Source organism: Salvia splendens, chromosome 18, assembly GCF_004379255.2.
Source record: "Salvia splendens isolate huo1 chromosome 18, SspV2, whole genome shotgun sequence".
Lineage (NCBI taxonomy): Eukaryota > Viridiplantae > Streptophyta > Magnoliopsida > Lamiales > Lamiaceae > Salvia > Salvia splendens.
Window position 1 is genome coordinate 23,104,508 of NC_056049.1, and position 21,588 is coordinate 23,126,095.

Consider the following 21,588-nt stretch of genomic DNA (forward strand, 5'->3'; position numbering starts at 1 on the left):
GATTTTGAATAATTAAGGAATTTTTTCTACCCCTTTTAATAATAAACCACAAAATTGTGAACTAACTACGCAATCCCAAACCCCATCTCCTTCCTCTGTTTTTTGTCGAAATTCTCGAACTTCATCACATTGATACAAACATGCCACAGCAATTCCATGTACATTTTTTTAAAGCTACTATCAGATATTTTTTTCTGCAAATTTAGGATTGATTGATTGAATGAATTTCGGTGCTATAAACTTTGGGAGGCAGTTATGGTCAAGACAGAACCAAAGACGTAACAAAACATCAAATGAAATACTTAAACCAGAAAATGAGAAAATGGCACAACAGTTCAATGACCTAATTTCACATTGCATACATTACAACTATCAATTTTACTCAAACAAATAATGTAGATAAATGAAATGAGAAAACCATTCAAGAAGAAGATAACAGTTTTACTCATTACAAGAAGATGATTGTTCAGTTTCTTGGAAGTCGAGCTTAGCTCCGGTCGGTAACCTGGGAATGACATTGTCTTCGTACTTCACTTTCCTGTTCTCCTCATCAATCGTCAACAACTTCCTCCAGGTTTGCAAGACATGGATGCATGAATATGAATAGCAGCTTCGGCCGTATCTTGCTAATAGAGCATGATTGACGCATCCTGAACTCACTTGGCACATTCATAATTGACAGAGAAATCAAGTTTAGCCTTCTCAGATTCTGTAAATGCACCAAAAATACCTTTTGTTAAGTAAATATTAATATGTATAAATGTCTTCACAATCACAGCCAAGATTTGTAATTAGCAGAAAACAAGCTAATGAAATAACATAAAAATACATGCAGTTATATTATGTCATGGAAAAAAATTTAATTACTTTTGCACACGCAGAATATGCAGATACATCACAAAGATAAAAACTCCGATACACATCTTTCAGGAATGGAATGAAAAAGCATTCAATTACAGCACATACACAAATTTTACTCATGCAAAATCTGCATATAATTGAAAAAAAAACATTTAACTATAATAATGCAGTTCCGCTTGTCGTCTGACTCCTTGAAATACCAGACTGTATTTCTTCGAATTGGTAAATTTGTGGTGCCATCAAGCTCATTTCAACTTGGGACAACCATAAACACTGTTTTTTTCGTTCTGACATTCGAAAACCACAGCCAAAGCTAACCAACTTGGGAAGGATATTGTCTTGGATCTTCACATCCTTGCTTTCCTCTTCAATTATTTATGTGGTGTGTACAAATATTTGATTTTTAAGCATTTACATTTATGTGGTGTGTACAAATATGCAATAAACACATGAGTAAGAATGGGGTGCTACACTAAATCTCTTGTAATCCCCTTTTTACTATACCTTCTCAAATCCCAATTCCAAGTCCTACCACTATTATTACACAAACTAAATCACATACATGAAAACTAAATGTACTACTCCCTCCAGACCATAGAAATAGGCAAATTAGGGATGACACAGGCTTTAATGCGTAATAGGTAAAGTAAGAGAGAAGGAAAAAAAGTAGTTGAAATAATGTAGTGGATGGTGGGGCCCATAAATGAGAAAAGTAAAAGAGAAAAAAGTGACCTTTTTCTATAGGACGGACATTCGGCCTAATGCTATGGGACGGAGGGAGTAAAACACAACGTCAGCACGTACAGCTAAGACTTTTACTTGTGCTGAATCTGCAGATAGATGAAATGAAAAATCACTCAAATAGAATAATGTAGTTTCACTTACTTTAATCAAACAGATGATCATCCAACTCCTTGAAAGTCCAGCTTGTACTTCTTCAAAATTGGTGCCATCAAGCTTGTTTCAACTTTGGACAACCATAAACACTGGTTTTTTCTTCTGACATACGAATACCACAGCCAAGGCTAACCAGCTCCGGTAGGTAGGCAAGTATGAGTTTTCTCCACGCCTTCACAATCCTCAACAACAAGCTCCTCCAGGCTGGCAAGACATAGAAGCATTGATTCCCAAAATATGAATCGTAGCTTCGGGCATGTCTTGATCATAAGATATTTAAGAGCTTCAAAGTTTTTCGCCTTGAAGATTCTGTTCAATCTACTTGCTTGCGACAGTGGCTTCCAAATTTGCCTCAACTCCCATATAAAGTAGATTCCCAGATACTCTAGACATGGAAATGCACCTCTAGCATTTTTCTCATCCAAAATCGCCTGCATTTTTGGACACTCTCGTACGATACAGAATTTCATGGACCGAAAACTAGAAATGTCGAATTCAGACAAGCTCCGGATATCAGTGTGGTGATCCAAGTAGAATGCTGTGGCACGGGTGATAACACTTTTAATTAATGAGGATGTCTTATCGGCATTAACATACCTCAAGCATCTCTCATGTTGACTGAACAGCGATTCCACGTCATCAGGGACCCGAGATACAATTCGCTTTACATCTTGGCCAACAGCAAAATCAAACTTACTTAAGCTCTGGTTATTCCATGAAGAGCTCGTTTCAATGAAATTTTCAAACATTTCTATTTCTGGAAAGTAGAAATAAAGGGAACTCAACATCTCCAGCTTGCTGATATCATTTACTATGCAGGCAACAGCTTCTGTCCATCGGTGATCTTCAGGGTGCACGCTAATGCTTAACGATGTTATTCCTTCCATCTCTGATAGAAAACTGGGAGAAACCAATTGACATGGCAAAAGCTCGTATTCACTTTCATCATCCGGTCCATAGAAGGATAGGTGCATTCTCTTCATATGATCAAGCTGACTGATTTCAGCGGGGAGGTCGTAGAGCTCAGTGCCGGAAAGATCAAGTACCTCCATTTTCTTGAGGTCTCCTATTTCAGGCGGAAGTTTTTCAATACAAATGCAGTTCCTGAACAACAAAACTTTAAGCTTCGAAAGCTTGAAAAGTGAACTAGGTAATATCCTGATTTTGGTATCTGATAAGTCTAGAAAACGCAACTCTCGCATGTTGTCAAAAAAACAAGGGATGAATGAGAGTCAAACGTTTGTTTCTCTGTAGGAACAGTACCAATGAATCAGGGTAGTCTGGCTTTAGAGGTAGCTCATGCAAGTGTTGCTCTACCGAATTAAGCACGGCATTCAGTGGGGAATTGTTATGTGGTGATAGTGATGGATAAGCTCCGATAAAGATAACGTGGTTATCAAATTTTAGAAGTAGATCTTTATCCTCTAGAACAACCACATAAAGTTCTTTCTCTTGAAAATAAATAGGGCAGGTAACATTTTCTTCAAGATGCTTACTTCTTTCCGCGATTGTTGAAGTGAGTTCTTCCACATTTGATGAAGTAAGTTCAGTTTCTTGTTGCTCATTCCCTGCCAGAATTTCTCCATGGCACTCTTGTTCAACTCTCTGCGGTGAATAGAAGCCACTCATATACATCTCTGTTTCACTATCCCCTGAGACCACGCCTTCTTCTTCAATCTCTTCTGCAAATTGCTGCTTGGTTTCGTGTCCTGAAAGCGATGAAGGATTTGAGTCTGCCGCGGAATCCATTGAAATCACCCTATCCAGCATATAAGAGGATTCTTCAATAAAAATCTCTGCGCGCGGCTTACTTTCTGAAGTGGATATTGGTTCACTTCCTAGACTTACTACACGACTTTGAGCAACATTTTCCTTCTGCGGCTCAACTGCCGGGACGGTTATGACAGAACCATTTGTGGAACTTGCAAAAGAAGCAAAAATTGACTGTCATTTTATATTCTTGCAATATATACCAATAAAGATATTGGCTTAATATCATACAAATATACAAATGCAGGTTTTTGCCTTTTCCTGATTAAAAGCATGTTTAGTTTTACATTACAAACCAAGCTGCATAAATATCTGTGAGACTCAGTTTTAGCAGAATTTTCCATGAGACCAATCTATATTCATACATTTGATTTAAAAGAATGGCATATTTTAATACCAAAATAATACTACTATTATAAAACACTTATAACCTGAACTTCACACATAAAAGGTAACCTACGAGCTAAATATTGAAATAAAGATATTATAGGCATATCAAAGTTGTAAGGACACACATTTTGTGATAGTATTGTGACTTCTTTGTGCTTCAATTAAGAGATTGTCGTCAATCCTCATAAAATAAGTACCGGTGTGGCCCAATTATCTGTTTTCTTAAATAAAAATAAACACTATCTAAGACATAGAAGTTCCGAGTTGTTGAAGTAAAGACTCTATTGAAGTAAGACACTATGATAATTATAACTTGTTTTAATCAAACTATAATTGTTTTCCTAAGGAAAGCATGAAAAACAATACTTACTCTAGAGATGAGAGTTTCCCAAACCAATGGGGCAATTCTTCAACCCCTAAATTCTCTAAAACAAACCAGGAAAGAGCATTTAGACTTGGCACCCAATTCCAATTTTAACAAACTAAGTGAGTTGCGACATCCTTTCCTTGCAATATGTCATCCACAGTGTCTTTAATGTCAACACTAGTCTCCCTTGACTAACATCAATCCTTAATTTCCACAAGCTGTCCAATGGCCAACTCATATCATTACGAGAAGCCCAAAGTTTAGGAGTACCAACAATTCTCAGTTGTTTGTTTGAGACGAGTTGATTCTGAGAGGCAGACAATCACCATTGGCAGGTTCCTTAGGCTAGTTAGTTCGACCAGTGAGAGATACTGGAGAGTCGAGGCCCATGACTCTTATCATTTGAGGAGGCAACATCATCAGCCTTCCACACAATCCAATACTCAGCCCCCTATTCACTGCCCTCTGCCATCTGGTAATTCTCTCAACTTCGGACATCCATTCATCCATAACTTCGACAGATTCTGATTTTCATAGAATAACCCATATGTACGGGTACAATAAAATATGAGTACAATAAATTGGTAGAATGTGGGCTCTGTTTAGGGTATAGAGGGTGGAAAATGACTATAATAGCAAAATGCGACTTTTATAGTGAGACTGTAGTAGTGTTATTATTCCAAGAAGTATGTTCTATTTTTCTCCAAAATTCGATACGAAATAATAATCATATTAATTTTGGCATAAATAAATTAGTTAAATATGTTGTGAGTTGAACAATGTCCTATTTGTATTGTGTAATTCTTTTTATTGTATTCTCACGAATGAATAGTATTCTCACGAAAGATGATTCATTGTCTTTATTAGTTTGTCTCAATCAAAATGACTTATTATTAAAGATATGAATATATTTCTATTTACTTTATTTCTTATATCTTACTTTACTCTCTCTACTTCACACACAAAATAAAATTGCATAAAATTTCGTGCGGCTAAATGAATAGGTCATCTTTTTTTAGACGGAGGGAGTAGTAATAATAGCATACCTAAAATAGTAAAGCAGATTGGTAGGTGTTATTTAATTTCTATTTATAGAATCCCACTCGAAAATAATCTAAAATTCAGAAATAAATATTTTTTTCTAAGATTTGCGGGAGCTTGTATTAGAAAAAGGAAATGGAATGAAAAAGAAATTTACTATTCTCAGATTATATCAAGTTTTGTAATTTCCAATTATATCCATTTTCTTTTGTTTAACTTTAACTGATTTGATTATTTTAAAGTAACTAGAAATATTCATTAATTACAACCAAAAATTGAATTTTTTAAATTTTTGTCCAAGGGAAAAAAAATTGGATTACTCCCTCCATCCATACTCCCACGTAGGAGTTCCGATTATCCATTTTTGTCTCTCCACACATTAAGTGGTCGACGGTGTTCACCTTGTTGATCATGGAGTATTAGATTAACATAGTTGTCAACAACAATATTATTGATGATTTTTACAGTCTCGGATCAGTTCTCAACACAACATCAACTAGTTTTGATATTTTTATTGCTATTATTTTGTCATCTGTTGACATTTTCTAACGGGTCAGATCATAATTTGAAGTTTGTACAATATTTAGAGTTTGCATTTAATTTAAATATCCCTAACTAAATAGACAGTAAACTTACAAAAGTATTTTTTTAAAATCACCCCACTAAATTTATGAAATATAGGAACAAGCATAAAATTAAATCATGATTGATTAATAGAAGATAAATGTTGTACTACCACATAACGAAAAGGGTTGTAACAAAAGTAGCTTAGAACTTTTTGCAAAATAATCTGAGTGAAGCAGCTGATATAGATCCAAAATTGCTGCAACTTCATCTACCTCTAAGGTTTACTAGTGAATAGTAGTATTTACATTTTGTAGACATCAATTTCCATACTCGGCAAAGATCATCTGATCATCATCTCACTTCCTAACACATCACTAGTGCCAAAGTTTCGATGTTTTCCGTCGGCTAAATTAGTGATTTGAAAGCCTCGTGCCGGGAGCTGGTTGATCAGAAGCGTCTCCATTTGACAGGCCACGCTCTTCCCTGCTACCAACATGTAGAGAAATGACGCCTTCTGCATTCCCTCCTTGGCACGATGAGTACAGATCCGACCTTGAAGGTCATCGGTCTGATAGATGAAAAGAGAGAAATAAAGCAAAACTCGTGTCACTTTGGAATGGACCACATGAAACTAGATGTTCTGCTCATAAGAAAGCATTGGCATACAAATTACCTCTCCGATGTAGAGCTTTCTGTCAGGTCTAAGCATGATATAAACGCTCGAAGCACCAATGGTGGATGGAGGCGGCTGTTCCTTAGCGCCAATCAAGACACATCTCAATGGTGAAGGTTCCAAGAGGTGATGCTTCTTGTACAGCTCCATTAAACTCTCCTCACATATACTAATCACGGCTTTCTCTACTTCCTCACTCAAAGTCTCAGCAGATCTCACAGATTTCACCGATGGAGAAATTCCCATTTCAGGATGACTTGGTCTATTCGTCACCATGTTAGATGTGTCAACAATGGTCGGAGCAGAGAACCGTTCGTCTCTTCTTAACGAGTCTTTTGCATATACTGCAGCGTATAATTCCTTGGCTCTCTCGATTAATTCACTAGGAACTCCTTCTCTTTGAGCTGTTTCAAATGCAAGACTCTCTCTACAGACCCCATCAATTAATTTCCATGTGGGCACGGTTTGGTTGTTGACATGTTCTGCTCCCATAGCTTTGAACACGACATTTTTTGTTTTCAATGGTAGATCAAATATTCCGTGAAGGTGGGTGGACACGATACCCAGACAACTAACTGCATCAAGGGTTTCAATGACACCACCGGCAATACATGTACCTTTTGCTGTTTCAGTACCTCGACATATTTCATCAATAAGTACGAGGCTCTTTGAAGTGGCTCTAGTAATAATAGAACGAATCTCCGACATCTCAACCTGAAAAAATTATATTACATACAAATTGAAATTATAAATAATTGAATATGCAAGAACTCCAACATCCCCAACTCATAAACATTAGCCCATCTATCGGCATATTCAGATGTAGGTTCAAGCACCCATAGTCTACATGTATCTTTTTCCATCTGAAAATACAAAATTTAGTAAAATTCGAGTAAACAAATTGAGCAAGTCTCACCTGAAACGAGCTCTTTCCATCCGCAGGACTGTCGTAGGATTTCATATGAAGCATAATGGCATCGAAGTGAGGAATAATAGCAGATTCAGCTGGGATCATCAGTCCACACATTCCAAGTAGAGCAGCGGCACAAATCGATCTTAGCAGACTTGATTTCCCACCCCCATTAGGTCCTGTTAATAGAAACAATGACTTCATATCAAAAGTATTCCGTACAGCACCACCTTGTGCTGCATCAAACCAATAAGGGGATAATCTGACGAACTTCATCCCCTCAGCTCCATGTAGCATTCCTGTATCCTGCATGCATCCGAATTTAAAATACAATCAGAATTACTGAATATCTTGGAGAGTCGGTAGCATATTTGAGACCCATCATGCGTAGATTTCAACCTGCGAACATGCTCTACGAGAAAACAGCAATAAATCATAACCAGGCATGAGTCTATATGAAGGTGCTTCGGTGGACTACCTCAGATTTGTGGTGGTGAGTGAGAGTAGGAAAAACCCATTTTCTCCTCCTTCCTTCACTGAATAAAAACGCCAAATATTCAGACAGCGTGCATGGGAAAATGGAATTAACTATAAAATAAAAAGAGTTAACATGAAGGAGAAACATATGTAACTGAGAACGATCGACTCAAGTCCCAGATAATGAGGTTGTTCGAGCTATCTACCATGGAATGCTTCTCTTTATGTTGTTGAATAAATAATAAAAGAGTGGCATGCAGCATATATTGGTACCAAGCTGTAATAGTCGTCATCAGTTTGATGGATAAGCAACCCCATTCTAATACCAATATGTTCAAAAAGTTATATTCCCAGTTTTCTTCGGAGAATGAATCACCAGAAACAAAAGAACATAATAGCTAGAAAAGAGATTCCTAATAGATGGGATTTTGAAGGAGTATTCAGCTGTCAAGTCTGAAAGAAGGAAAAACAAACCTGACATGGCCAAATAGTGCCTTTGCAATGACAAGCAACATTGATGCAAAAACTAGCACATTGATCTTTGTTTGTAGTTCAACAGATAATTCTCTTAAAAGTTCTAAAACTTTTCTTTTTGCCTTGTCACCAGCCTCATGATATCTGATGCAAAAACAGGTAATCGTGAAATAAAGTGGAGGAAATATTAATCAAACTATAGAAATTATCTTCATGGATGACAAAGGTTACCTGGTCAATGCATCCTCCACCTTTATTGTGGTAAACCATTCTTCACCAACTTTTTTGCCTTTGGAATCTAAGGCGGGTCTGAGCTGTTTGATTTTTTCTTCTATTTGGGAATCAGAGTGTACAATTGGAGCAAAACGTTTCCCCTTGAACCAGACAGCTTCATGCTCGCGAGCATATAGTATCTCTCCCTTTGGTCCACCAAGAGGAGCCATCACTGCTTTGATTCTTGAAATTATAGGGATGAAGTCCTCTTTAATCTAGGATGCATACAGCATACTAATTAGCATACAACTTTGAAGTTCATGATTACTATCCATACACTTGCACTGTTCAATATAAAGAAAGATACTGCTGTTAACTGATACTAGTCTTTCCACTTGTCAGATAGCATTGTGGTAATTTCGAAAGAGAAGATCACTTCTTAATATTTTCATAGATTCAGGTCAACTTTCTGTTTATCTTTGTTTAGTTATCATCTTCATGCAATCCACAGACCACAATTTTTCTTGCATCACAGTACTAATGTTACAAATTGATTTGTTCAATTATTAATCATATCTTAACAATCATAATTCTCAATCCTACATGTTCCCAATCATACAAATGATTGTGTCCTGCTTATTGGATTGTTTTAGGTGTCTGTGAGTCATTGGCTCGATGAAGTGGTTACTGATTTCAAATGTATATAATGATCACATAATCTTAAAGAGCTGAGTCTTACAGCAACTGATAGGGCCTTGGCAGCTTCATCTACTTCAGCAAATTCTTCTTCTAAATGGATCCTCTTGACACGACCTTTCCACGAAGACTCCAAATCTTCAAAAAACTCATTTGGAATTGTGGTAGATGAGGTTATCTTTTGGTCACTTTCCCCATCTAATGAGATAATTTCACTAATTCTAGAAGAAACTGATCTACATTCACTCACCTGGAATGAAATGAAACATAGTGTTAAGTTTCCATAAGAAAAAAATTGGTAAGCAAACTGACAAAGTAGTATCATAAGTGATTCACAACAAAAAAGAAAAGGCACTTACTAATGTCTCTAATTCGACTTTTAGTCCAGTTGCTACCCATGTAGGATCCATTAACAACTTTAGAATCTCTCTAAGCTCAGAATTTGAATACAGTTGTATAATGTCATCAAGAACACTTTTTATCTTGCAAAACTCAATATGATTGGTCTCTCTCAACTCAAGCAACTTCACCAGCTGCAGATAGAGTTTGTCAATTGACCATTTAGTAATTCAATAGTGAACAGCAAACATAATTCGGCAACTATAAAGTACAAGGTTCAACCAACCTTGGCAGAGGGAACACATGTAAATTCAGGAATGGAGCATGTTATGTTGCTCATCGATTTACAAGCTTCTGTAGGAGAGAAAAAATGTAGAGCAAGAATCAGAAAAATTATGACGCGGTAAGTAACAATCACAATTTAAAATGCCAGCACACAAGGCCTGCTATGGAAAGAGTCTGTGATCGACTCTACTCTTGAGCATATAAGCACATTACGTTCGACCATGTTAGTTTCATATAGGCAAACAAATTGCCAGTTTTTATTGTACTAATAAAAAAAGTTAAAATTATTTTTATGTTTTTTCAATGAAAATTTCTTTCAAATCATATACTCATAAAGAATTTATTAAAAAATAATTTTTCAAACAAAGTATCCGAATACATGAATTTTAGTCTTAATATTGATAGTTGCAATCACTCAGGTTCTAAATTGATCAAAAAAATCTTAAAAGGGGGCTACGTATCTCAGAAAAGTAAAGTTAAATTCTGCAAATTCAATAGGACGTAAAGTATTTGAACAATGGAGTAAACTTCTGCATATTATAAAACTGCAGGTCAACTTCTTTTCTTTCACTTTTTGGGCCATGATCACCTATTATTGTTATTCATAGTGGTCGTAACCTGAACACTGAACTAATTATTGAAACAACCTGGATGCATGATATGTTTAACTGTTGAATACAAACAGAATTAGTACGACAAATGAAAATACTATTGTCTTGAAGCAAACGTAGCAGCAGCCACCATATGTAAATGCAACTGGAAATAAATATTTAGTTTATAATAACTGACCTTGTACTTTTGATGCAATCTCATAGGCAGGAGGGTTCAAAAGAAGATCCCTGATATACCTATAGAAGAACAAGGGTAGGATATGCATTCATGATGAGAGTCAAAAACAGATTACACAAAATCTCAGACAGAGTTAAGATATCAATATCTTTCTTTGAAGTAACCTTTTATAATGTACAGAAAGAATGGCCGTGGAAATAGGGTGATTTGCTAATACTAATGATGGACCAATAAAATTTGCTATGTAATGTGAACTAGATCCATAATCAACTTCCCACTCACATGATAGGTAGGCCAACACAACTTGGTGGAAGTAGAACCCTGAGTAAACAGGGAATTCCTTCAGTTGGAATAGCACCTGACAAGATGTGGTCCAGAAAAAAAAATCATTTACTAAATATCCAGGTATATATATTCCCTTAAATACATAAAGTAAAATGAAAGCACCAAATTGCTGTCTGTTACATTTTCAATAACAAATACCCTACAGATGCAATTTTTTTACACCGTCACCTATTTAAAGGAAATATTATGTTCCATTCTATGTTTTCCTATACTATCAGGATGATTGCCATTAAAATTATACTCCCCCCGTTTCCTAAAAATAGGAACTTTTGGAATGGCACGGATTTTAATGCAAAATTGGTAAAGTAAGAGAGATCGAAAGAAAGGTGTGTTAGTGGAAAATGGGTCCCACCTCATTACAGAGAAAGAAGTTTCTTAAAATAGAAAGCTTATATTTTTAAAAAACAGACAAAAAATGAAAGAGTTTCTAATTTTAATGAAATGGAGTATGTAGTTTGTATTACCAATTTGTGTGGCTGTCCCGAGGTACAAAGGACTTGGCCTATTTTCTGGGGCAACCGTAACATTTCTGAATGTTGTATTATCTTCAAGGCCATAGAGCTCTTTAACCTGAATAAGTTCAAGTTAATGTCATATACAAATAATACAAGAGGGCACATAAATAAATAAGCAATGCACAAACTGAGACCTTGTATAAGAGCTCGCTAACTGGATCACCGTTAAACCACTCAAATTGCCTAGCATTACATTCACCCCATAAAAGTCCGCCTTCACCAAATTCTCCCCAGCGACAAGTACCTATACAGTGACATTGGTGGTAAAAATATCAAAGACGTGGATTATGAAGAAGTAGCCATCAAAAGAATCAACCTAATTCCGTCACAATCTTCAATTTTCTCCCTTCTCAAAAGGGTATAAACTACATCCTTCATCAAGACGCACAAATATTTAATCAAGTCACTAAGACATAAAAGTGACAATTGCCATTTATGTGGCCACACCCTATTCCACAGCATGAAGGTGAAAACAGTTACGTTTAAGTCATTCCAAGGAAACCCATCTGTGGCATCAGAAAAGATCCAACAGACAACAAAATAAGCTATATTAGAGTAAAACATCATAACCCACCCTACGTTTTTCAAAATATAGTTTTGGGAGTTCAAAACAACCATCTAACTGTTTCTTGAATAACTTAAACAGTGTCGTTTTCAAAGCAAACTTATTTAACTTTACACAGTTATGACGGATACAGATAGTTCAATGTCTCAATCAACAAATAGCAGTACCCTTCTACCATACCGATGATGACACGTCATATTATAAACCTGAAGAACTGTTCCTCAATGATGTGTGGAGGAACATATGATGGCACCGACAAGTACGAAGTTTGGCTACCAATGCTTCTTCTGTCAGATTATCCTCAACAGAATAAGTCTTCATTGTCTCAAGCACCGAAAGCATACAATATCCCTTAGCTGAGCGAGATATCCCTAAAGCCGAAAAAAAACAGTTCTAGTTAAAAGGAATATAAGTGAGAGAATTTGAAAACAATTACGCATCAATGAGATTATCGTTCGGAACGTGTTCCAACTAAATCAATTAGCCAAGAGTTATTTCCTGTCATTTATAGAACATTGGCAACTTAGTTCATCTTTGAATGATAAGTGATTCTCCAGAAATGGTGAGAAAATGGATTGAACCAAAAGAGAATTCATCAACATGTATTAACCGAAGCTCCTTCACAAGATCCAATTGGCTTTTACCTACTACAGGCATAGGGTCAGGAAAATCCAGATCATGATTGTCTTCAACAAGCCCAAACACGTAAGGACTACCAGGATGTGCATGCCTGAAACCTCACACTGAGTTAGGACATGTATTGGACGTGCAATGAAGGATATGAAAAAATGTCTGATGAACTTATTAAGATATTATCAAAATGCACGCCTGATAGAGTTTGAAACATAAGCTAAAGAAATAACAAACTAAGAAATAATCACGAGCTTATAATCAGCAAATAGATCAAATCAATTATGAGGAACACTCTTTTATTGATGTGTCAATTAATTATGAAACCATAGCCACCCATATATGTGCCACGGTTGTTGCATAGCAGCATAGAAAAGGATGAGTAGTTTTTGTTTATAGATAAGTATAGATAAGAACATCTTCATCAAAGTGGTTCTCATCAGTTATCTCATTGTGGTTCTATTCGTTGAGATTCTCCAAATTTCTATAAAAATATGGAATCATACAACCAGGTCAGTGTCCTCCAGTCTAACTCAAAGTCAGAGCAACCCTTGAGGAGAAAATTAAATTCACAATAAAGTTTTTAGGTAAATTACCCAGATATAAAACGACTTTTGCGTGTCCGGGCATGAGTTGGACCCTGAACTTCCTCCACTATGCACTACAAAATGAAAAACAAACAAAGTGTGTATATATATATATATAAATCAACTCTGAAACCGATCAATCAAAAGTTATTCTTTTCTCCTTCCACTTGATACACGAAGTTTTGTAACATACAGTATAAATTACAATTCGAGACCAAAGCAACTAATTCAGGGCATTGTACTTACAACAGAAAAACCATTACGGGTCAGATCATCCAAAGTCTGTCGTAAATTCTGCAGGAATAATTACGAGCAGTGTCACAGACGGTGTTTTCAAGTAACGATTTAGGTAGTTGTGATAGATCAAAGAATTTCAACCAAATTTTCGTACCCCAGTAGACAATATACGATAGATAGCAAAAGATAAAATAGTCCCAGCACATAGGATGCAAGAATATAGTTGAGTAAATTAAACAATTAGATAAAATGTGAAGTGGAATAAAAAGATTTTTCCCTGATAACACTGTATCCACTTCTAAATGACAATGATATAAAATAGTAGCACAGCAAACAACGGCTTTGTGTGCCCTAATAAGAGCCAAAATTATACATGGGAAACCACATACCACCACGGGGCAACCTGCCCTAGGTATGCTGTCTGAACGTAAACCACCAAAAGGATTCAATCCAGCATATTCTACTAGGATGCAAGCATCAATACCGATAGCCTCATAAAAATCTCCGACCTTGAATAGAGGAAAAAAGTGGTGAGATTGGATCACAAGAGTCTGTGTTAGCAACCATGGTACCAAATTGAGAGATAGAGAGGTGAAACAAACTACATAAGAAGATTAAGGAAAACGATATAGACATACTCTGCAGAGTAAAACTTCACGCGGAAATTTTGACTTGAATTGCAACATTTCGCAGTTAAGATTTCCTTCTTTGAGGCTACAATATAATCAAGAAAGAAATTACCAAATATATTTCATGTCAGTTGTGTTAAGATAGTTGTTCTAAATTTTGATGTTCATTCCTAACACTGAACTGCAACAGTAGACAGAATAGTAAATGCAACAATCAAGGAATAATTAGTCTATGCTGCTGTTTCAACATGAGAAAGCCCATATTTGATTACATCTTCAAAGGATTGATGAGCACTATGATGCAAAGGTATACAGAAACATATGAGATACAAATGCATGTAAAGAAAAATCATAATTCCACATACAGTTGAGAATAGAAAAAGGACAAGAGTTGTGAAAATAGCACAGTGAGACCATAAAATTATCTGCCTTCATTAGTCATGCTCACAGAATGTCACATTATAATTCTTTCAATGAGAACAAGAAGACAATATAGATTAATAAGTAAAAGAATGAGGCATCAGGCAGTTCCAGCAGACATAGAGAGACTTGTACCTTCCATTCTTTAAGGTACTATCAACCCCCAGCAAATTAGTAAAAGCCAACCGCTTGACCAGTAGAACAGAAGAAGGCTTTCTGCACATTTCCAGTTTCTGAGAAGAACACAATACAATCAAACTTGATGGTTGAATTATACATGGCAAACTAAGAGAAGCGGAGATATATCTAACCTCCTTCCACCAGATAATATGAGCATAATCTTTATCTTCCAATGAAATTTTAGATTCTTTAAGCTTCTTTGAAGTTTTTGTATAATGCTTTCTCTCTTTGAAGCAAAAAATGTGACTGGGCTGTCTAGTACTGTACGAAAAGAACAGTTATGAAATTAAACTATAGATATCGTGTTTTGTAAAACTCATGCCAGTTTAAAGATATACCACTATTACATTTACATATGCATTTCTTATAACACGAGGTTGAATATTATGGAGAAACTGTGTATAATGGATAACAATATTACAACAGCTGGTCCTACAGACTATTAACAACGAAAGGAAATTTATGCTACTATGGGATTTATAGAGTTTACTAGATCATAAATTTACAACATAAGTAAATGTTTTAGAAGTAAATAGTCATAAAAATCTGAGTAAAGCTGTCACATCCTAATACATTCCCCTCAAATTGGTGTTCCATTCTGAAAATTCAATCTTCATATTGCCTACAATATGATCAGATAATTATCAACATTGGGCACCGGCACCAGCACCAGCTGGGGAAGAGTACATGGATCAAAAAATGTGGACAGAAACAACAACAGCAACAAGAAGTACTAGATGGTGCAAAGAAGATGACCACTACAGCAGCCAAAGTCCATAATTCAAATAGAAGAGGCGGACAAGCAGAAAAAGAAGCAGTCAGGTGGGTGCTTCACGCGGTAGAGGCAGTGGTGGGTTTACTAAGGCAAGACTGAACAGTCATATTATCACATTCGTTTTTGGGTCAGCACTGACTGTTAGAAGTAGAACACAATGTGTACCAGCACAAAAAGGTAGCAACTAAAATACTCAATTGATAGGTAACCGAATTCCAAATACTCCACATGTTCACATTTCACAATGTATAACAAAATCATTATCGTCGTAGCCTTCTCAATTGAACTCAATAAGCAGCAATTTCCGCGAAGAACACATAAACGCCAATTTCAATCCTATTAACCGACGCAAAATTAACAGACAAACAGCACATAGACTTAAGGCGAAGAAAGCGGGGACATAGAGAGAGAGAGAGGGGGGTATATTACTGGCGAGGGGAGCCGGCCGTAGGGGAAGGGCGGCAGAGAGAGGGGCTGAAAATGAAGGAGAGAGAGCGCCACCGGTGAACGAAAACGACGGCGTTTCGTGCTGTAAGCCAGTACATGGCTGTGCTTTCCCGCCAGGAGAGAAACTGAAGCGTCTCGAAAAAAAAATTTGTGCAGATGTTTTTTGATGAGGTCATGTGGGTTTCGACATTTATCCTGAGAATGAAAATTTTAGACCATCTCCAATAGTGGCGAGCGCACCGGCTAGTCGATTCTTGGCGCTCGTCGAATCATTGCAGCCGGCGAGCGCCAAATCGGCGAGAAAAACGGCGAGCGCACGCCGATTCCCGAGTGAGCGAGATTTTTTTTTATTTTATTTTATTTTCGAAACACTATATATACGCGGGCTCAGATGCCGCAAATTTGGGGGTCCCGGATAGCGGCGACGACGGCGAGGCGGAGGGGGCTCGTGCGTGGAGTAGGAGTTTTTTTTAAAATTATTGTAATTTTTTTGTTAATGTATTTTTTTTAATTAATGTACTTTTTGAAATTTTAATATTATTATTGAATTTTCTCATATATGTGTCGTAAATTTAATTCTGTATTTTGTGTGATTGTTAATTATTTATTTTTAATAATTTTGTTTATTATGGCGGGCTATTGCTTGTCCTGATGATATAGCAAGAGGAGTTTGTGACTGGGCTATGGCTAAGCTATTCTTATTGGAGATGCTCTTAGCTGCCCCATTTTTTGAGCAGCACTTTTGGTGCGAGTACCTATTATGAGTGACATCTTTTTTATAATTTCATATAGATAATAGATTTCAATTTTATCACATGTCTCTGAACGAACTATTTTGGTTTAGGGTGATCTAGAGTTTTGTTTTTTTGTGGTTTTAGTTTAGCTTGGATGGTGGTGTTAGTTTTTTATTTTTTCAGATTAATATTAGCTTGGATTTTGTCATTTTCTTATGAGGTTTGGATCTTTTGCTCTTATAAACTTATGCATACCTAAATAGTGTGTTGTGGGATAGCACATCGGGGAAAATTGGAAATAATACAAAAAAATGGGGAGAGTTGTTGATCTAAAAAACTGAAAAATTCGGAGTGAAATACCAAATCTTCATAGAATTTTTAGTGATGTCTGTCACACTCAAGACTCGAGCAACAAATATGCAAATTGAAAGGTCATGTGAATAGGAAGAAAAAACATAGTAGTAGTACTAATTAATAAAAATAGTCCAATAAAAATTCTTCCAACTGTACAATATCGAACCAGGAAATGCACATTTTCTCGAAAAAAGTAAAGCAAAATGCTAGTAGCCGAAGAAGATGGCGAGTAGTTCTCATTTTGTACTCCCACCGTCCCTCAGTAGTAGAGGTGTTTCATTTTGAGCACTCGTTTTTAAAAAATGATAATAAATAGTTAAAGTGAAGAGAAAAAATAAAGTAAGAGAGAAAAATATAAAAAAGAGTCTTCTTTATATTATTCTCTTACTTGTTTTACTTTTTCTCTACTTTAATTGTTTATTATAATTTTTTTAAAACAAATGCTAAAAATGAAACGCATCTATGGTAGAGGGATGAGGGGGTATTTATTTGCCTCTCGCGTGGTCACAAAATAGTGCAGAGAGTGCCGGCAACGTTCCCAATGCTGAGTGCTACTTCAAATGCATTAAGTGCAAGCTTCCATTTGTCCTAAGATGCATCAACAAAGAGCTACTTATTATTAATCATTCTCCCTCCGTCCCATATTACTTGCACTGTTATTTTTCGGGTCGTCACAAACTTCTTACACTATTTATAGCTTAAATTAGAATTAATGCATTTAATTAATATGTTAGTTTAAGTTAAGAGCTCATTTATTAAGTGATGTCTCATTTAAAAATCAATCTCAAATTTACGGCCTAAAATGAAAAGTGCGAGTGACATGTGACGGAGGGAGTATAAATTTGCATATTACCCATAGGCATGTATCTTAAATTACATGTATCATAATTTGTCATATCTATAATTTCTCGATCTAAAAAAATTCAAATTAAAACGAATTAAGTGTACTTACCCAATTTATATTTGATGATGCTGGAACAATTGCATTTTGGGGATGTATGTATGAATTGTACGGCGTCGGGTACGAATTATTCATGTAGATTCCACCATGTTGCAGTGGAACTATGGCATTTGTCGGTCTATTCCATGCCTGCACCAACAAGATAGTACTTACCAATTATATAAGCTCGTTATTTATGAGAAAGGGACAAAAGAAAATATAAGAGAGGGAGAGGGTAATTTATTACTAATTCGAATTGAGTATACATGCATGTTTTGTAATTTTCCCAATCAAATTGTGTGTCCGATCAATATTATGTCAATACGATAACAAACATAACAAAATAGGTAAAACCCGAGTATGATACGGTAAAAAACCATTGGTACAAACATGAACGTGATAACAACAAGATTTAAGACATGCTGACATGACATAATAAAAACTCAATTTCACATTACGTAATAATCCAAAAAATGTAAATACATATTACTCTGTCTCAAGATGATCCACTTTCCTTTTTTAATTTGTCACACTCTAGATGACTCATTACTAAAAATAGATATATCTTTATATCTACCTTATTCCTTCTCTCTTACTTTATTTCTCCACTTAACACAATAAAATTATATAAAATCCCATGTCATTCAAGGAAATGGAGTCTCACTTAAAATAACAATTTTTTTTTATATCTCACTCAAAATAATCATTTCTAAAAATAAAAACACTACTCTTTCTATTTTATCTTTTTCAAATATATTTTCTCTACCCTTACTACATATAATAATACTGCATAAAATTTCGTGACAAGTAAAAAAACACTAACTATATAATTAAAATCGACATTACCCCATGAAATGTTACTCCCGACGACTGTGCAAGCGCCGGATCTCTCATAGCCTGCAACAACGTGTGATTGTCCAAAAACTGAGCCCGGCCGCCGTGATTATGGTCGCACCTCCCCGCCCGGTAGCAATCCCGACACAGATCGAACGAGCTTCTGGGATTCTTAAAGCACTCGACGCAGGAGAAGAACACTCCGGGGATGAATTTGGTGCAGCAGTCGCAGAAGGGGCGGCCGCTCTTGATGATGTAGTACAACGTCATGACCTCGGAGAAGTCGAGGGTGCCGTTGCCGTCGACGTCGAGCTCGTCGAAGAAACTAGAGTTTTGCATGTTGGGGTAGCCTTGGTGCCTCATGAAGGCCAGGAACTCGGACAGGTCGACTCGGCCGTCCCCGTCCGAGTCCATGGATCGGTAGAAATCGTAGGCTAGTGTTTGGACTTGAGGAGAGCCTGCTCGGTAATGGGCTTTTGCGATTTCGCGCAGTTCCTCCATTTCTTTCTGCTTGGATTCATGTTTCAATTGCAACATTAATTAATTAAGAAAGATGAATTAGAAAATCAACAACTAATTAAGGCGCATTGATATAGGATGTGTGATCCTAGGGTTATTAGTTTAATTGTTTAACTATAGCAAAAAAATGGAGTAGTTTATAACAAGATTTGTTTGACTAATGTATAAGAGTGTCCACTATGGAACCGTCGCGCCTATAGCCCCGGCTGGGGCGGTCCCGGTGCGGTCTATAGTGCAGGCGCCTATTGACAAATTTTGCCATATTTTTGTCATCAAATGATCAACCAAAATTATCGAATAATACTTCGGAATTTTTGTATTGACATGATCAACAAAAGTTGTACTATCAATGGATCAACAAATCTTGCTTTAAAACGATCGGAGCAAACTTAAAATTGTTAATTGTTATTGTTAATGGCTATAATTAAACAAATTCTCAAATTTCAAGCAATAATTAAAAAGAATTTCACAAAGTTTTGAGTAGTATAAAAAAAATAATCAAAATCTAAGATCAAATGTGAAATATTTAGCTTCATCACTCACCAGTAACGAGTGCAAAAATATCCATGGAGCATATATGCATAACAAGAAGATCAAGATTACCTTATTCTGAGTTTTTTCAGCAGCAGCGGTGCGATTCCGGAAGAGCATGATGAGAGAGTGATGATCCATCATGTTCTGCACCGAGTGTTCATGCGACAAACAGCCGCCGCGGCGGTAGCAAGCGCAGCAGAGGTCGTACGTATCGGCGCCTCTTCCGAAGCAAAGCAAGCAAGAGAAGTAGGGCCCTACAAGAAGCTCCCAGCAGCCGCTGCATCTGGCGATGTCCACCTTCTTCTCCATGTAGTGAAGGCACAAAAACTCGTCGAAATCGAGGCATCCGTCGCCGTTCTCGTCGAGCTTCTTGAACACTGCCTCCGTGCACAGCCACGAGCCCACCGATTTCTTGAACTCGGCCAGGCTTATCTTCTTGTCCCCGGCGACGTCGAGTTTTGCGAAGGATTGTTTGATCGATTTTTTCTCGGCCTCGCTTGCCCTCTCGTAGTAGGATCTCGCGATTTCTCTCATTCCTTCCATCTCTTTCTCTCTCAGTTCTCAAATGGATGTGCGATGAAGATTGAAGAACGTTTATGTATAATGATTCGACTTTAATTACAAAATTTGGCCACTTGATAGAAAAAAATTTGGGGAGATAGTTTGAGTTAGTTAATTTGATTCAACGCCTACACATTATTGTAGTGTGTGGTAGCTCTCAATGTCTCACGACTTCGTCAAACGCATATTTGTATTGGCCAATTTTATGAATTGATGATCAAAATGAGTTTAATGTAAAACAAAGACCTAAAGACCGAAAACAATGATGTCATTGTACAGTGGTGAGGATTCGGAAACGGAGGAAGCGAAATATATATTACTGGTCTGGTGTAGAGCGGGCATGACTATTTTTTCGATTTTCGGGGCGACGTCGGGCAAACGGAGGAGGCGGAATATATATTACTGGTCTGGTTTAGAGCGGGAATGACTATTTTTTTGGTTTTCGGGGCGACGTCGGGCAAACAGAGGGGGTGGACATGACAATTTTACGTTCGGACAAGGAAAAATTAGATGCACAGTCTCCCCCTAGTTCGGACAAGGGAAACTTAGATGCACAATCTCCCCCTAGTTCTACCAATGTCCTTGTATAAGACAAAAATATACTCCATCCGTACGTGCCCCACTTTAATGTAATATGAGTTTTAAAGAATATAAATGAAATTAAGTTGAAAATTTAGTAAAAGTGATTCGTAATATGAGTAAAATAAGTTAATGGAATATGAAATCCACTACAAAATAATAATACTACTAAAAATAAAATCGAAGGAACATATTTAGAATGAAATACTGAATACGTGGTATATAAATGAATGTTTAGTTACCTAAATCAAGCAAGCAAATTGGGAGTAAATTTAAAATTTAAATGTAAATTTTCATATTTAGTCGTGATTTTGAGGTGGAAGTCTTTAGTCCCGCAAATTGGGAGTTACTGCAGTACCCCTAAAGTTGTTGGTTGTGTCATTCAATCAAATTTAATTAGTGGTCCACTTTTTATTCCTAGATTTCACATATCGTTTTTGTTGAATTTATAGTC

The 21,588-nt window shown here is 36.5% G+C and overlaps 3 protein-coding genes across 9 annotated transcripts; all 3 read right to left on the reverse strand.

Annotated features, from left to right (window-relative positions):
- Positions 1-279: 279 nt before the first annotated feature.
- On the reverse strand, positions 280-4,873 carry LOC121777461 (putative disease resistance protein At4g19050). Of its 5 annotated transcripts, none has more exons than XM_042174732.1 (4): positions 4,289-4,873; positions 3,255-3,679; positions 1,594-2,862; positions 280-709 (listed from the first exon to the last, which is right to left on the reverse strand). In XM_042174732.1, the coding sequence occupies exon 3, from the start codon at positions 2,808-2,810 to the stop codon at positions 1,887-1,889; it is 924 nt and encodes a 307-aa protein (XP_042030666.1). In that variant the 5' UTR covers positions 2,811-2,862; positions 3,255-3,679; positions 4,289-4,873; the 3' UTR covers positions 280-709; positions 1,594-1,886. The 5 variants fall into 5 exon arrangements, with proteins under 5 accessions (XP_042030666.1, XP_042030665.1, XP_042030664.1 ...); XM_042174731.1 differs by having other exon boundaries at positions 1,594-1,625; positions 1,747-3,679; XM_042174730.1 differs by having other exon boundaries at positions 1,594-1,691; positions 1,747-3,679.
- Positions 4,874-6,016: 1,143 nt separating this feature from the next.
- LOC121775986 (DNA mismatch repair protein MSH1, mitochondrial-like) lies at positions 6,017-16,238 on the reverse strand. 3 transcript variants are annotated; one of them, XM_042173104.1, is made up of 22 exons: positions 16,062-16,238; positions 14,989-15,118; positions 14,813-14,910; positions 14,267-14,342; positions 14,018-14,137; positions 13,638-13,685; positions 13,401-13,465; positions 12,819-12,904; positions 12,381-12,545; positions 11,744-11,853; positions 11,559-11,664; positions 11,032-11,107; positions 10,750-10,808; positions 9,962-10,029; positions 9,696-9,869; positions 9,380-9,586; positions 8,659-8,915; positions 8,428-8,571; positions 7,955-8,012; positions 7,483-7,782; positions 6,567-7,280; positions 6,017-6,461 (listed from the first exon to the last, which is right to left on the reverse strand). In XM_042173104.1, exons 1-22 carry the CDS (start codon positions 16,175-16,177, stop codon positions 6,234-6,236), a joined length of 3,405 nt encoding a protein of 1,134 aa, XP_042029038.1. In that variant the 5' UTR covers positions 16,178-16,238; the 3' UTR covers positions 6,017-6,233. The 3 variants fall into 3 exon arrangements, with proteins under 3 accessions (XP_042029038.1, XP_042029040.1, XP_042029039.1); XM_042173106.1 differs by lacking the exons at positions 14,267-14,342; positions 14,989-15,118; positions 16,062-16,238 and having other exon boundaries at positions 14,813-14,821; XM_042173105.1 differs by lacking the exons at positions 13,401-13,465; positions 14,267-14,342; positions 14,989-15,118; positions 16,062-16,238 and having other exon boundaries at positions 14,813-14,831.
- Positions 16,239-17,250: 1,012 nt separating this feature from the next.
- On the reverse strand, positions 17,251-20,676 carry LOC121776344. The gene is made up of 4 exons (XM_042173520.1): positions 20,064-20,676; positions 18,954-19,448; positions 18,120-18,257; positions 17,251-17,755 (listed from the first exon to the last, which is right to left on the reverse strand). Exons 1-4 carry the CDS (start codon positions 20,535-20,537, stop codon positions 17,672-17,674), a joined length of 1,191 nt encoding a protein of 396 aa, XP_042029454.1. The 5' UTR covers positions 20,538-20,676; the 3' UTR covers positions 17,251-17,671.
- Positions 20,677-21,588: the final 912 nt, after the last annotated feature.